Source organism: Rhinopithecus roxellana, chromosome 14 (assembly GCF_007565055.1).
Source record: "Rhinopithecus roxellana isolate Shanxi Qingling chromosome 14, ASM756505v1, whole genome shotgun sequence".
NCBI classification, from domain to species: Eukaryota; Metazoa; Chordata; class Mammalia; order Primates; family Cercopithecidae; genus Rhinopithecus; species Rhinopithecus roxellana.
Window position 1 is genome coordinate 77,796,902 of NC_044562.1, and position 14,566 is coordinate 77,811,467.

Sequence of the window (14,566 nt, forward strand, 5' to 3'; positions counted from 1 at the left end):
GTTATCTGCCCAGCAGCCAAGAGAGGAGGCAACTTGAAGGAATAGGAAAGTGATCCTGGGGCTCTTTTGAAAGCAAAGGACAGTGGCAATCTAGCTACCAGAAAACCTCAACTTAAGTGTCAGGAATCCTTTGATAAAGAAATTAAAGGTTTTCTTTGCATTTAAACAATTTTAATTTTAATTTTTTTTTCAGAGATGGGGGTGTCGCTGCGTTGCCCAGACTGGCCTTGCACTCCTGGGCTCAAGTGATCCTTCTGCCTCAGCCTCCTGAGTAGCTGGGACTCTAGCCATGTGCTACTACGTCAAGCTTTTTTTTTTTTCTTTGCATTTTAAAGGGTCTTCTCTATCTTTTGGGGAAAAAAAAACCAACATTACTGTGACACAGAATGCACACAAAGTATGCAAAACATAAATGTACAGCATAATAAATATAATGCAAGCATCCACACAATAAATATAATGTAACCACCACTAAGATCAGGAGTCAGACCACTGCCAACATCTCTTAGGAGTCTTCCTAACAAACGTCCTTTCCTCTTTCAAAATTGAGGAGTCCAGCACTGGACCTCCTTTTACATTTTGGGCTAATTGCCTCCAAGGCTTCCGAACTTTGATCTTTTTTTTTTTTTTTTTTTTTTTTTGAGAGGGAGTCTGGCTGTCGCCCAGGCTGGAGTGCAGTGGCCGGATCTCAGCTCACTGCAAGCTCCGCCTCCCGGGTTCCCGCCATTCTCCTGCCTCAGCCTCCCAAGTAGCTGGGACTACAGGCGCCAGCCACCTCGCCCGGCTAGCTTTTTTTTGTATTTTTTAGTAGAGATGGGGTTTCACCGTGTTAGCCAGGATGGTCTCAAACTCCTGACCTCGTGATCCGCCCGTCTCGGCCTCCCAAAGTGCTGGGATTACAGGCTTGAGCCACTGCGCCCGGCCGAGATGGAGTCTTATACCGTTGCCCAGGCTGGAGTGCAACGGCGTGATCTCAGCTCACCGCAACCTCTGCCTCCCAGGTTCAAGCGATTCTCCTGCCTTAGCCTCCCTAGTAGCTGGGATTACAGGTGCCCGCCACCACACCCAGCTAATTTTTTGTACTTTTAGTAGAGATGGGGGTTCACTATGTTGGCCAGGCTGGTCTCGAAGTCCTGACCTTGTGATCCACCTGCCTCAGCCTCCCAAAGTGCTGGGATTACAGGCATGAGCCACCATGTCTGGCCTCAACTTTGATCTTTTTCCTTCCTCCCTATAGTTCATTCCTCAAAATGAGTTTGTGAAGTAATTGCCCATAATATCTATGCTTACTGAACTAGTGCTCCATTTAATTTCAATAAAACAATTAAAGCAAGGAAAAACAAAAATGACAAGAAAATGGTTTCTTATACATTGAAAATATTAGAATATTCTCTTCCAAAGTGCCAGGATGGTGTGGGATCTCGCTTCTAGTGGGAATGTCAAGATATGTAGGCACCTTCCCCTTCACAAGAGGGACATGCCTGAAACAAGCATTGGCAATCAACAGCATAACTTATTTCTGTCCTGTGAGGTTTCCCATCTTCAAAGGCTGTAACATTAGAGCCCCCAAAAATATAGATTATGAGTGTTTTAAAATTTAGAAAAGTAATATTCTGACATTCAACACAGGATGCACAATCATGTTAGAATTGAGGGCTGAGGGCAACTATTGTCATAAAGAGATAAATTAGAGTGCAGCTGCCACTACTGCCGCTCTCTGCCCGCCGGCCCGTCTACCCCCAGCATGAGCGGCCTGTGCGTCTACAGCACGTCGGTCACCGACTCCTGCGAAATCAAGTCCCAGCAGAGCGAGGTGACCCGAATCCTGGATGGGAAGCGCATCCAATACCAGCTAGTGGACATCTCCCAGGACAACGCCCTGAGGGATGAGATGCGAGCCTTGGCGGGCAACCCCAAGGCCACCCCACCCCAGATTGTCAAAGGGGACCAGTACTGTGGGGACTATGAGCTCTTCGTGGAGGCCGTGGAACAAAACACGCTGCAGGAGTTCCTGAAGCTGGCCTGAGTCAAGCCTGTCCAGAGTTCCCCTGCTGGACTCCATCACCACACTCCCCCCAGCCTTCAACTGGCCATGAAGGACCTTTTGACCAACTCCCTGTCATTCCTATCCTAACCTTAGAGTCCCTCCCGCAATCCAGGCCACTTCTCCTCCCTCCTCTCTAAATGTAGTCCCCTCTTCTCCATCCAAAGGCAACATTCCTTACCTATTAGTCTCAGAAATTGTCTTAAGCAACAGCCCCAAATGCTGGCTGCCCCCAGCCAAGCATTGGGGCCGCCATCCTGCCTGGCACTGGCTGATGGGCACCTCTATTGGTTCCATCAGCCAGAGCTCTGCCAAAGGCCCCGCAGTCCCTCTCCCAGGAGGACCCTAGAGACAATTAAATGATGTCCTGTTCCATTGGAAAAAAAAAAAAAGAGAGAGAGAGAGATAAATTAGGGCCCAATTTTGTACAGAAAATTCTATATAGAAAATGAAGGTAAAACAAAATTCTAGTTGGTGTATGGCAAAGCCATATTACCTTTACTGCTGTATTTCCCTCACTGCCTAAAAAGTACCTTATTACTAGAAGCTGTTCTATAAATGTTTGTTGATTGAATTCATTCCTACATAAACAATTCCGGAAAAAGACAACAGAATCATGCTTATAAGTGTTGATGTTTGTGGCTTCTTAATTATACTCAAAATGTGGAGAATCCTAAGCTATACTCAAGCTTAGGATCTCAAAGGAAATTACTATGCATATATATAGCTCAGGAATACTAGGAAGCCTATTGGGACATCACGTTTGTTTCTAGTCTTATTCTTCACTTTCGTTTCTATCAACTGGTGTGGAGTGTAGTTTCAAAACAAGATTCATTAACAGTTACAAGACAAGAGGAAAGCTCTTCCGGAGGGAATGAAAAAGCAGCAGCAGTAGAGGTTATCTCTTTGTTCCTGTTCCTCCCACAGTTGGGTGAATCAAGGGAGAACAGAGACTGGCTGCAGGGCCTTACTTTCTGCATAGCGCCACCTAGTGGTCCAGACTGTTAAATGGTTTTTATTTTGCCAAAGGTTGAAAAATCGGAAATTCCAAAGTTGTGAACAGATTTGACAAGCCGTTATTAATATTTGTGTGAGGATGTAAATGCCAGCTGAAGAGTTATTTGGATAGATTTTTCTCCCAGAGAGCATGTCCCCTATCAATAACGGTTGTCTCTTCACCTCTGTGCTGAAGTCACCTGATGAGGAATCTACATCCCTGGGTCTCTGGTAAGGCACCAGCCAGCCCTTTCCACACCTGCCCCGAGCTCCCGGGAGTCCATACCGAATTAAATCCTGGCTGCCCCAAGGAAGGCATGGAATGGAAGCTGGAGGGCAGGCTTCTGATGGGCACTGCTACTAGTTCTGTTTACATGAGCATGTCTGAAGAAACAGCCAGATTTCAACTTTCCTTCCAAGCTAAGATGAAGCAAAGGCTGTAGACTGTGGATTTTTTTTTTTTTCTTAGCCAGGCTTTTCATTCCTCTGCAAGTTGCTAAAAATCAGATCTGACAACCAGTTAAGAGGGATGTGGGAAGAAAAGAAGAGGAAATAGTGAACAATGAACAGCGATAAAGAGGTTTCTCTTCCATTTTTTCTTAAAAGCATGCCCACTGCTATTTCCAGACCTAGCCTAAAAAACACAAAGCCCTTGAGAGTAGAGCTGTGAGAAGGCTGAGTTGGCCACCCAGCTAAAAGCAGCAGAATCCCAGGTACATTCTAAAAGGTTGACTCAATTAGAATCCATTTGGAAAAACAGTTAGGACCTGGAAGTTCTGTTATTTGGCCCTAGTTTCCTGCTCTTTTGGCATGAGGACTGACAGCAGCTAAAGAGAAAGTAACTATAAGTAGGCGAAGGCCACATACATAGGCCAGTGATGGACCTGTTCCAAGTTGGTTAGGAGAGAGGTGGGGTGGGGTCATAACTGGGTAGAAATTGGACCAAGGTGATCTTTGAGGATCCCCAACCTCTGATTCAGCACACTCCTTTCACTTGGAATCACACACAAATAGAAATAATCTTCCTGATAAATCTTGGTAAACTGAGACTATCCTAGAGTGCTTAGCATGAATAAATGATATCGTATGGCTTTATAAAGGGAAGAATGAAAAGAAGGACGAGAAAGTCTAAGAGTTCATGTTATGGATAGTGTATGTATGTTTATGTGTGCGTGCACACATGTCTGTGTACACACTGATGCTGCATAATTAAGTTACAAAAGAAACAATCACTTTCCTTTTCTTGAATTTAGACCCTTACTTCTGCTTAAGGAAGTTCAATGTTAGTGGTGCAGCCCTGGCAGTATTCAGACACTAACTGAAAAATTCCACCTGGTCTTGCAAAACCTTTGGGAGAAGGGCTATCAGAGGGTTCCCAGGTACCTGTTTTGGTCAGAGGGATTGAGAAGAGCTGCTGAAGAAGCTTGTTTTCTGACGTTCTCAGGACCACAACCACATCAGCAGGGAGAGTGTCTCTATTCTTCTCAAGAACCCCAGAAGCATCATATAATACCTGTAACATGAATAGCAAACGGCAAATTAGCCAAGTCAACTCTCCATCATTGGTGACTCTGGCAAATTGTCTAGCCAGTCATTAATTGACCTCTATATAGAACTAATCTTGACATAGCCACGCTTTTATATGCACAGCATCAGATAAAGGGAAAAATTAGGATTTTTGAGAGACCAGTTTATCTTAACTTATTGTCTAGTTGCTTTTTTTTTTTTTTTTTTTTTTGAGATGGAGTCTTGCTCTGTCATCCAGGCTGGAGTGCAGTGGCATGATCTCGGCTTACTTCAACCTCCGCCTCCCAGGTTCAAGCAATTCTCCTGCCTCAGCCTCCTGAGTAGCTGGAACCACAGGTACGTGCCACCATGCCCAGCTAATTTTTTGTATTTTTAGCAGAGATGAGGTTTTACTGTGTTAGCCAGGATGGTCTTGACCTCCTGACCTCATGATTCACCTGCCTCGGCCTCCTAAAGTGCTAGGATTACAGGCGTGAGCCAAAGCACTGGCCTGTCTAGTTGCTTTTTGAAGATAAATCACATGAGAACAATTATTAAAATATATTAGATACCATGTGCAAAGCATCCATCCTATGAGCTAAACACTGTTATTATCTCCATTTTACTGGTAGGCAGAGACTTAGGAAGAGGCTGAGTAATGTGCTCCTGGTCACACATTTCACAGGTGGTAGGTAGGTATCAAAACTCAGGCAGTTTGCCTCTATGCTCACAACTACTTTAAGTACTCTCACTGTCTCGCTAGGTCCTCATGCGATCTGAGTGATCACTCAAGGCTGCTGAGTAGTTCTTGGTTCTCAGAACAGAGGGGATCCAGTTCATATAAATTGTAAGGACCACCCTCAGAGAATTCCTTCTCTACAAATAAGCTTTGAATGGCAAATGGATACAGCAAAGGACACAGAGACCAGGAAAAAAAAGTTTTTCCCCTAAAATCAAGAAAGGAAAAGAATAAGAAAGAGTCAAGAAGAGGGATGGGTAGGACATGGGTATAAAAGGACAGAGAGAGGTGAGAAGAGGAGGACAGGAATGGGAGGCAGAAAAGAGGAATGGGGAGAGGAATCAGGGTAGATGCTGGTATTTCGGACTCAGAAGGACATTAATATGCTGAGGTAGGTCAAAAACAGAATTGTGATTTCTAACAAAGATCCGAAATAGACACCATAAAGTACTATTTGGAGAGAAAAACAATCCCCTTCCCGTGTACTAGAATTTCCCAACATCCAGTCAGGAAAATCAGTTACAACGGTATGATGTGAATATGAAAGACAATTTCAATACATCTTAAATCAACAAAATAATCAAAAATGCCTTTTATTGAACTCCCACCAATTTTCTGGACCTACAGCTCATCAGACCCCAGAGGAACGAATCAGCCATAATTCAAATGGCTCCTTTGGGAGTAACATAAGCAAGGAGCTTGCGGTTATAAGACAGGGAATTTCCTGAATCAGTCACTAATCTGCTTCAGGAACTTGAAATTCAGACTGAGGCATAATGTATGAAAAGTGGAAATTTCAGTTAAGTTGTAAAAGCTTAACATCTGGATAATAATGTAGATTTTTTTCTTTTCATCTGGACATTTTGGGGCCCTTAGACATATGATTAAAGTACTAAAAATTGAGTCCCACTGTGATATTAACCTTCCTCCATTACCTACATGTCTCCAAATGACTTTAGAATGTGAACATTTACCACTAAACACCGCAAAAAGCTGTAATATGTTTTCTCTCTGGAGAGCTGTCAGTTCTAGGCCAAACCTCAGGTGAGAAGCAGATGGCAACTCTGTGGGCCACCACAGTAAGAAATTGCTTCTATGCCAGGGGCAACTTTCTGTGAGTGGCACCACTGAGAAACTTTAAGAATTATGATTAGGTATTCAGGAAGAAGTAAAAGGGGAAAGAAATCTGTAAGCAATTTCATGAGCAGCACAGACAGGGTAATACAGCACTTACCCTTTGTCAAATTCAGGTCTAATAACTGTCACACTGGCCTCACCTTTCCAGCATAATGCTGAATGCCAAAGCACAGCTCCACTCCTTTGGGCCTCCAGAAGTATTTGCACTGTAGATTATCTTCAAATTTATCTGTGTGGATTTTTATGTTGGAGAGTTACAATGTGAATTATTCCCTCTTTCAAACAAAAACTTGTTCCTTGAGTCATGAGTGACTCAGAAATAAGGACTTTCAGAATAAGGCCTTGATATTAACAAGGGTGGAGAAAGATCACCGATATGATGGACATTTATCATATCCTTGCTTCGCTGTGTAGCGTTGTCTTTAGTGTCAGCCTGTGCTTTAAGGTCATATGTTCTCCTGCTGTTTCTAAGAACTCCTAGCATGGACACTGATGACACCAGAGGCCCTGCCAGTTAGTTTTAGAACCATAAAGATATCCCACGGAAGGCAGATGACCCTGGTTTAAACTCATCTGGGCAACTTGTGACAATGTTATATATAAAAGAAAGCCACTGAGGGTTACAATTTCAACTCATAAAAGTTAATCTCTGCCACAAATCAATTTTCCCTCTGGGGAAAAGGCTTGAAACTTTTTATTCCTCCTTTAACACACAATCTTTGCTATTGTAGTTGAAAGCCCACTAGGTGTGAGAAACTGTTAAGCACTAAAAGCACATAAAGACTGAGGCTTCATTGCCCCAAGCACCTCACAGTCTAAGTGAGGAACAAAGGTTGTGAAAAACACGGAAGATTCAAGAGGAATAGGGTACAGAATAGAGGGCCTTTGACGTCAGAAGGAGGTGCCCTGTATTCATCCCGAAGATAACAGCAACCACCTAATGAGAAGGTGGCTTTAGAAAGACTAAACTAGCTGCGATGTTCAGGGTAGATGGGGAAGGTAGGAGCCTGGAAGCCAGGAGACTGGAAAGGGCTTCTACACGAAATCAGATTAGAGGTGGATGGGAGTCCAGGGGAAGACATGAGAGGGGGGCACACAAAGGATGGGAAGCAAATATTGGCTATAGGAAAGAAGAGAGAGGAAGGCATAAAAATGAAATCAACACGGGGTAATGCTAATCATGCTGGCAGGAACAGGAAAGTGGGAAGGGTTAGGAATAGTGATGGGTTTGCTTTAAGATTCAAATTCTACCACTACATTTCAATTCAATTAAAAAGAAGGCCTATATTCTTACAACCCACCACATAGACAAAATATGTAAGGTAAATTCACTAAAGTACACTCAATTGATGATATGAACCAAGTTTTGTTCTAAATGTATATGCCTTTTTCTCAGAAGGAACCTACCAACCAGGGTCTGGTCAGTTGCTTGGGGAAACCGACTTTCCTCATCCAAAAGTGCAAGTAGTCCCAGGGGTTTCTGGAGGAACATGTCCAAGAGCGGGCGGTTGTCCTCATATTCCACAGGTATAGCATCAATGCCTTCATTCTGATACTCCATCTGGAGGGAAATGGATTGTGATTTTCTCCAGCCCAAAACCAGCCTTGGTACCACCAGGATACTTTGACATGGACTTTTCTGGGTCTAGCAACATTGAATGCATGTGGAAAGCAGGATATGTTTTACGTGTATAATAAAGGAATCTTCTGCATATAACACCATTAAAGCTGTGCATTTAAATCTGACTTACAAGTGGCCTCTGGCAGGCAGCTAAAACCCAGTAAAAGCTCTGTCTCAAACGTGGACTTGGTAACTTATCATTTAGAAACTAATGTACAAGGAAGTAAAGCTGAAAAAAAAATTATTTTGGTGCGAAACGTGGTTTAAACTAAGAAAACAGAATTCTCCTCTGCAAGGAATTCTATAAAGGAATCATCTAGGGTTGGAAAACTAGAAAAACTCCAGATTACCAGGGAAATAAGTGGAAGGAACCTGGACCAAAACAAGAGTGGATGGGAGAGGAGTGCTATACAGATTTATCCAGCTTCAGAGATAAAAGCAATGCTGGTATTTTCACTAAATGTCTTTGTGTGTATCTAATCACAGTTTAGTTTGTGTGTCCTCATACCTGCATTAAAACAATTATCCCTGCATCCAAGAGGCTTAGCCAGAATGTTTCATTATTGCAACTACTTCATACAGAAGAGAGTCTTAGGGTTTAAGTAAAGGTTGAGGCTGAGCAGACTGCTATGTAGGCTGCTGCCACAGGAAGAGCCCCATCCCTTGGGCCCACTAGTTTCTCACTCTGTCTTCACAATTTATTATTAAACTCACAGAGGGATAATTTCCATTTCTAGAAAACCACGAACACATCTTACTCCTCTCTGGAGATACCTCTCCAGTTACTGAGGGATCTGGTACATAGCAGATAGGGGATAGGGAGGGCTAGTGTAGCAGTTAAGAACCTATGTCCCGAATTCCAGGTCATTTGTGTCATTTTGAACACAACCATAAGTATTTTTAGTTAAATAAAGTAGAAGAGATACAGCATTTTGAGCAATATGCACAAAAGAGTTTTGATGCAAGATTTAAATGAGCGACTTGTCACCAGCTCCACTCAAGTGAGGAAATGTACCTTTCCACAGATATCAAGACTTTTTTCAGATAAATTTAGACTATTTAGCCAGGACTGCCTTACCCTGTTTTCTCTCTAGGGTCTTTTGCCTGTTAGTCTACAGGGTTTCTGCTACAAAGTGTGGGCAGCTTGGAGACACCTTTTCCCCATCGAGTTTAGTTACCTCAGAGTTCACTATTACCTGCTCAAGAGCAAAAACGTGCTGATTGAAATAGTACTGGATTTGCTCATTGGCGATGTTTATGCAGAGCTGCTCAAATGAATTTCTCTGAAAATTCTCAAATCCAAAGATATCCAAGATCCCCACATTCATCCCATCTTCTGCACTACTGCGTGAGAGAGAAGAACAAAACTACTTAGAGGAGGAAACACCCACCTCAAGACGATGAGAATATATGTGCCCAAGTATTTATCAACTCAAGTACCCAATTCAGCCACTCACGGAGAGCAGCATCCTGCCACCCCTAAGAAAAGAAGCAGTTTGTGTCTGAAACTATTTGTTCTTTCAGACTTTCAACAGTATTTCCAACTTCTTTTTTTTAAGCAGTAGAATCCTTTAGCATCTTACTCAGGAACTCCATATATAAAATAGATGTTTAAAAGTCATTTTGTTTGAAGGGGTTGAAGCTGTTGCTTATTTATTCTCCCACCTATCTACCCCCAAAGGTAACTGGAAGAGTACTCTTCAGAATTGGATGTGGTGAATTCCTCCACATACAGGAAACCACTATGTTCAAGGAAAGAGCAAGGAAAAGTAGTCGAAGAAGTAGGAATAATAATGTAAGATAGTGTGCTTTAACATTTTTCATAAAATGTCTCTTTGATTCTAAAAACAACACTATGAAGAGGATATTATTATCCTCATTTTACAGGTGAGAAAACTGACTTAGAACATGAAGCTGATGAAAACCCATTTATGCTTGGCGTTCCAATAATGGAACATCAAGCATATGGGAGTTATTCACATCCTACTGCTCAAGGTCATCGCCAAGGTCTGATCGAAAAAATTCAAAAAATTGCCACCTCAGGCATAAATGGGTTAAGTTGTAGAGTTGGGGTGCGAACCCAGTCTGTCCAGCTCCCAGCCAAGACTGTTCTCTCAAATACTACACTTTAGTGGCTCCTTCAGTCATTTGCCTCTCGGGTACAAACGCTTCAACTCTCCTGGATCTCATTGTGTCTTCTAAAAGAGAAGGCCTAAATTAGCCGGGCGTGGTGGCACGCGCCTGTAATCCCAGCTACTCAAGAGGCGGAGGCAGTTGAATCGCTTGAACCCCGGAGGTGGAGGTTGCAGTGAGCGGAGATCGTGCCACTGCACTCTGGCCTGGGCGACAGAGTGATACTCTGACTCCACAAAAAAAAGAAAGAAAATCCCAGAGAGGACCGAATGCTTCCTTTTGCAAACTCTAAGGGACGGCGGGGTCAATGGCAGCTCTCCTGAGCCCTCTGCTCTCCGAGGAACTTGCCATATGTTTTTGTCTGGCTGCAGGAGTGTATTAATGCGATTCACAATCCAGCTGAAGAGCCTCCCATACAGGGCTTTGGACATGGCGTCTCGAACGTCCGCAGCCCTGTCTACGGTATTGGCACGGATGATGGTCTCGCCCCGGGTGACCACACAGTGGGAGGTGAGAGCCTCCTGGAGCTCTTCGGGGCTGATGCACAGAACAGAGGCAGCTGAAACAGAGAGTAAGGATAACACAGAATGTAGCCAGACCTTCGTTCATTCAGTCTGTCAGCATTGATTCAACATCCATTATGTGCCAGACTCCATTTTGGTACTTTGCACTCAAAGATAAACAGGCTAGGTCCCTAACCCCAAGAAGTTTCCAGACTGACACAGTATCTCCCAAACTGTTCTGAAAGCTCTTACTTCATAGATGCTTGATGAAAAAAAAAGGAAGAGGAGGTGGTCTTTTGCCAAATAAATTGGGGAAATAGCTGCAGACTGTATTTTACCCTTAGACAGTCACAAAATATACTCTTACCCTAAAATGTCCTACAGTTTAACACAAAAAAGGTTTTTACTTTATTTAAATCAGTTTTCTTTGTTTTTCATAATTGAGGATTCTCACTCTTAGTACCACCATAATTACCTGTGGAACTTCAAAAATAAACAGGTGCCTGCTTTCTTCTCCTGTATATGTTGATATAGTGGATTCAGAATGGGCCCAACCTCCTGTATTTTTTTTCAGTTTGTAGATGATTTTTTCAAAAACAACTAAGGTTAAAAACCAATACCCAAAATTACCTGCCATAGAATTCTTTTCTACAGAACTCTTGCAGCTTATGGAAGGAACACTGGTGTTCCACAGGACATCCTTGGGGAAATACTAGTTCATGAAAACATCCAGAGCCATTAGAAGGACCAGCAGGCTGGGCAAATCCCAACACTTTGGGAGGCTGATGGGGGGGGGGGGGTGGATCATGAGGTCAGGAGTTCAAGACCAGCCTGGCCAAGATGGTGAAACCCCGTCTCTACTAAAAATACAAAAATTAGCCAGGTGTGGTGGCAGGTGCCTGTAATCCCAGCTGCTCTGGAGGCTGAGGCAAAGAAATGCTTGAACCCAGGAGGCAGAGGTTGCAGTGAGCGGAGATCGCGCCACTGCACTCCAGCCTGGGTGATAGAGCGAGACTCCATCTCAAAAAAAAAAAAAAAAAAAAAAAAAGACTAGCAAATGCTGCATTATATTTTACAGAGCCTAAAGAAGCATGTGCTTTGGCAACAACACAGCCCACAAATATCAAATAATTACCATTTTGCAAAGCTTCAGCATTGGGCACCTCACTTTTATCAGTCTGATGCTGAGAGGAAATAGCTGCAAACTCAATGTTCCCAATATTCAAAATCCCAGCCAAAATTCTGTACACTGAGTGCACCTCCTGAAAAGGACATCAAGAACCATATATGAAGGTCATTGCCAATCAAACTAATGAACCACTAGACCTGTAATGGACACTACTAGTCGTTTACCAAAGTCCATTCTCCCTCTTTTCCTGGACACACAGCCAAATTTCCCAAACTCCTTTGCAGTTAGAGGTCATCATATAACCACATTTTAACAATGAAGCAAGCAGAATGATGTGGGTCACTTCTGAGCCCAGGCCTTATGGGCATGAGCATACCTCCTCTATACTTACCTTCTCATTATTGCTGGCTGGAACTCCCAGCAACCCAGCCTTAACCATGCCACTGATGAGGATGCCTTAGACCAACAATTGCACAAAGGGAGTTGCTCTGCAACCTGAACCTCTTATCTGGAAACAATTATAAGAGATAACTAATCTTCTTTGTTCTTTAAGCCACTTTTAGCCTTTTACCCTAACTAATACCAGCTCCCAAATTCAGGTATGATCTTTTGTTCAAAGCAAGAGAGGAGCTGTTTCCTTAACCTCTTTGGAATATCGCTTTTATGAAGTAGTTGGGAAGACATTCATTCATGGCTCCTAGAATATTTTAAAGTTAAATGATGGACTATATAGTTATGAAGTCAGGAAATATTTTGAAAGAGTTGCTAGAAATTATCTGTGATAACTGTATATGAAATTATATTTTCATATAACAAGAAATATATATAATTAACCTTTTTTTGAGATAGAGTCTTGCTCTGTCACCCAGGCTGGAGTGCAGTGGCACAATCTCGGCTCACTGCAACTCCTGCCTCAGCCTCCCGAGTAGCTGGGATTATAGACACGCACCACCACACCCAGCTCTTTTTGGTATTTTTTAGTAGAGATGGAGTTTCGCCATGTTGGCCAGGCTGGTCTTGAACTCCTGACCTCAGGTGATCTACCCGCCTCAGCCTCCCAAAGTGCTGGGGATTCCAGGCGTGAGCTACCGTGCCCAGCCAACAATTGACTTTTGTTTTTTTGTTTTGTTTTTTGTTTTTTTGTTTTTTTGAGACGGAGTTTCGCTCTTGTTGCCCAGACTGGAGTGCAATGGCAGCTACCTCGGATCACTGCAACCTCTGCCTCCCAGGTTCAAGTGATTCTCCTGCCTCAGCCTCCTGAGTAGCTGGGATTATAGGCATGTGCCACCATGCCCAATTAATTTTTTAGTTTTAGTAGAGACGGAGTTTCTCCATGGTGGTCAGGCTGGTCTCGAACTCCTGACTTCAGGTGATCCACCTGCCTTGGCCTCCCAACGTGCTGGGATTACAGGCATGAGCCACTGTGCCTGGCCAACAATTGACTTTTGAACAATACAGGTTGGAACTGCACAGGTCCTCCTATACATAGATATTTTTCAACCAAACATGGATCAAAAATACAGTATTCACAAGATGTGAAACCCACATATACAGAGGGCTGACTTTTCATATATGTGGGTTCTGCAGGGATGAATGCAGGACTCGAGTGTGCTTGGATTTTGGTATATGAATTGGAGGTTCCTGGAACTAATCCATCACATATACTGAGGGATAATTGTATCTGTTCTTTGCCCCCAGTTGCTGGCACAAAAGCGTCTAAAACCCTTGAAAGTGAGTGATAGGAATGTTAGGAGTCTTTTGTTATTTACAACAAGCCCCTCTCAACCATACCTGAGTTTATACTAAGCAGGTGACTCTTGGTGGACCTCTAGTTAGCTTTAGGATGGAGAGCTGGTTGCCAGAGGAACCAATCATGTGATTAGAGAGTTCAAACTTTTGGGTCCTCCTCAGCCCAGTCTCTGGGAGCAGAGAGGGATTAGACATTGAGTTAATTCCCAACGGCCAATGATTAACCAATCATGTGAATGTAATGGAACCTCCACAAACTCCTCTAAGTGATGAGATTCGGAGAGTTTTCAGGTTGGTGAACACATGGGTGCTGGGAAAGTAATTTGCTCAGAGGGAATGGAAGCTCTATATTACTTCCCACACACCTTGCCCTATGCATTTTTTCCATTTCCTTGTGACTGTTCTTTAGCTGTATCCTTTTTTTTTTTTTGAGATAGAGTTTTGCTTTTGTCGCCCAGCCTGGAGTGCAATGGTGTGATCTTGGCTCACTACAACTTCTGCCTCCTGGGTTCAAGCGATTCTCCTGCCTCAGCCTCCCAAGTAGCTAGGATTACAGGTACCTGCCACCATGCCCGGCTAAATTTTTGTATTTTTAGTAGAGACGGCATTTCACCATGTTGGTCAGGCTGGTCTTGAACTCCTGACCTCAGGTGATCTGCCCACCTTGGCCTCCCAAAGTGCCCGGCAGAGTTGTATCCTTTGTAATAAAACAGTAATGGTAAGTAAAGTGTTTTCCTGAGTTCCATAACTTGTTCTAGCAAATTATCAAACCTGAGGAGGGAGTTGTGGGGACTCTCAATTTATAGTCAGTCAGTCAGAAGTATAGAAGACAGGAGTATAGGTATCTGGAGTCAGGGTAGTCTTGTGGGACTGAGCCCTTAGCTTGTGGGATCTGATGCTAACTCCAGGTAGATAGTGTCAGAATTGAGTGAATTGTAGGACACTCAGCTGATGCCAGAGAATTTGTTGGTATGGAGGAGAAAACCCCACATATTTGGTGTCAGCAATG

At 43.3% G+C, this 14,566-nt stretch overlaps 1 protein-coding gene and 1 pseudogene across 2 annotated transcripts in view; one reads left to right on the top strand and one right to left on the bottom strand.

The window, feature by feature from the left end:
• MYO3B (myosin IIIB) overlaps positions 1-14,566 on the bottom strand; it is a 502,779-nt gene that overhangs the window by 258,162 nt on the left and 230,051 nt on the right. The window contains exons 17-22 of the mRNA XM_010377618.2: positions 11,815-11,941; positions 10,525-10,735; positions 9,240-9,387; positions 7,830-7,983; positions 6,563-6,651; positions 4,424-4,553 (exon numbers count right to left, since the gene is read on the bottom strand). Of these exons, the coding sequence (XP_010375920.2) occupies positions 4,424-4,553; positions 6,563-6,651; positions 7,830-7,983; positions 9,240-9,387; positions 10,525-10,735; positions 11,815-11,941 (859 nt within the window). The remainder of the gene's footprint in view (positions 1-4,423; positions 4,554-6,562; positions 6,652-7,829; positions 7,984-9,239; positions 9,388-10,524; positions 10,736-11,814; positions 11,942-14,566) is intronic.
• Positions 1,697-2,423, top strand: LOC104673536 (annotated as a pseudogene). Its single transcript, XR_749524.1, has one exon. The product of XR_749524.1 is annotated as an SH3 domain-binding glutamic acid-rich-like protein 3 pseudogene (transcript).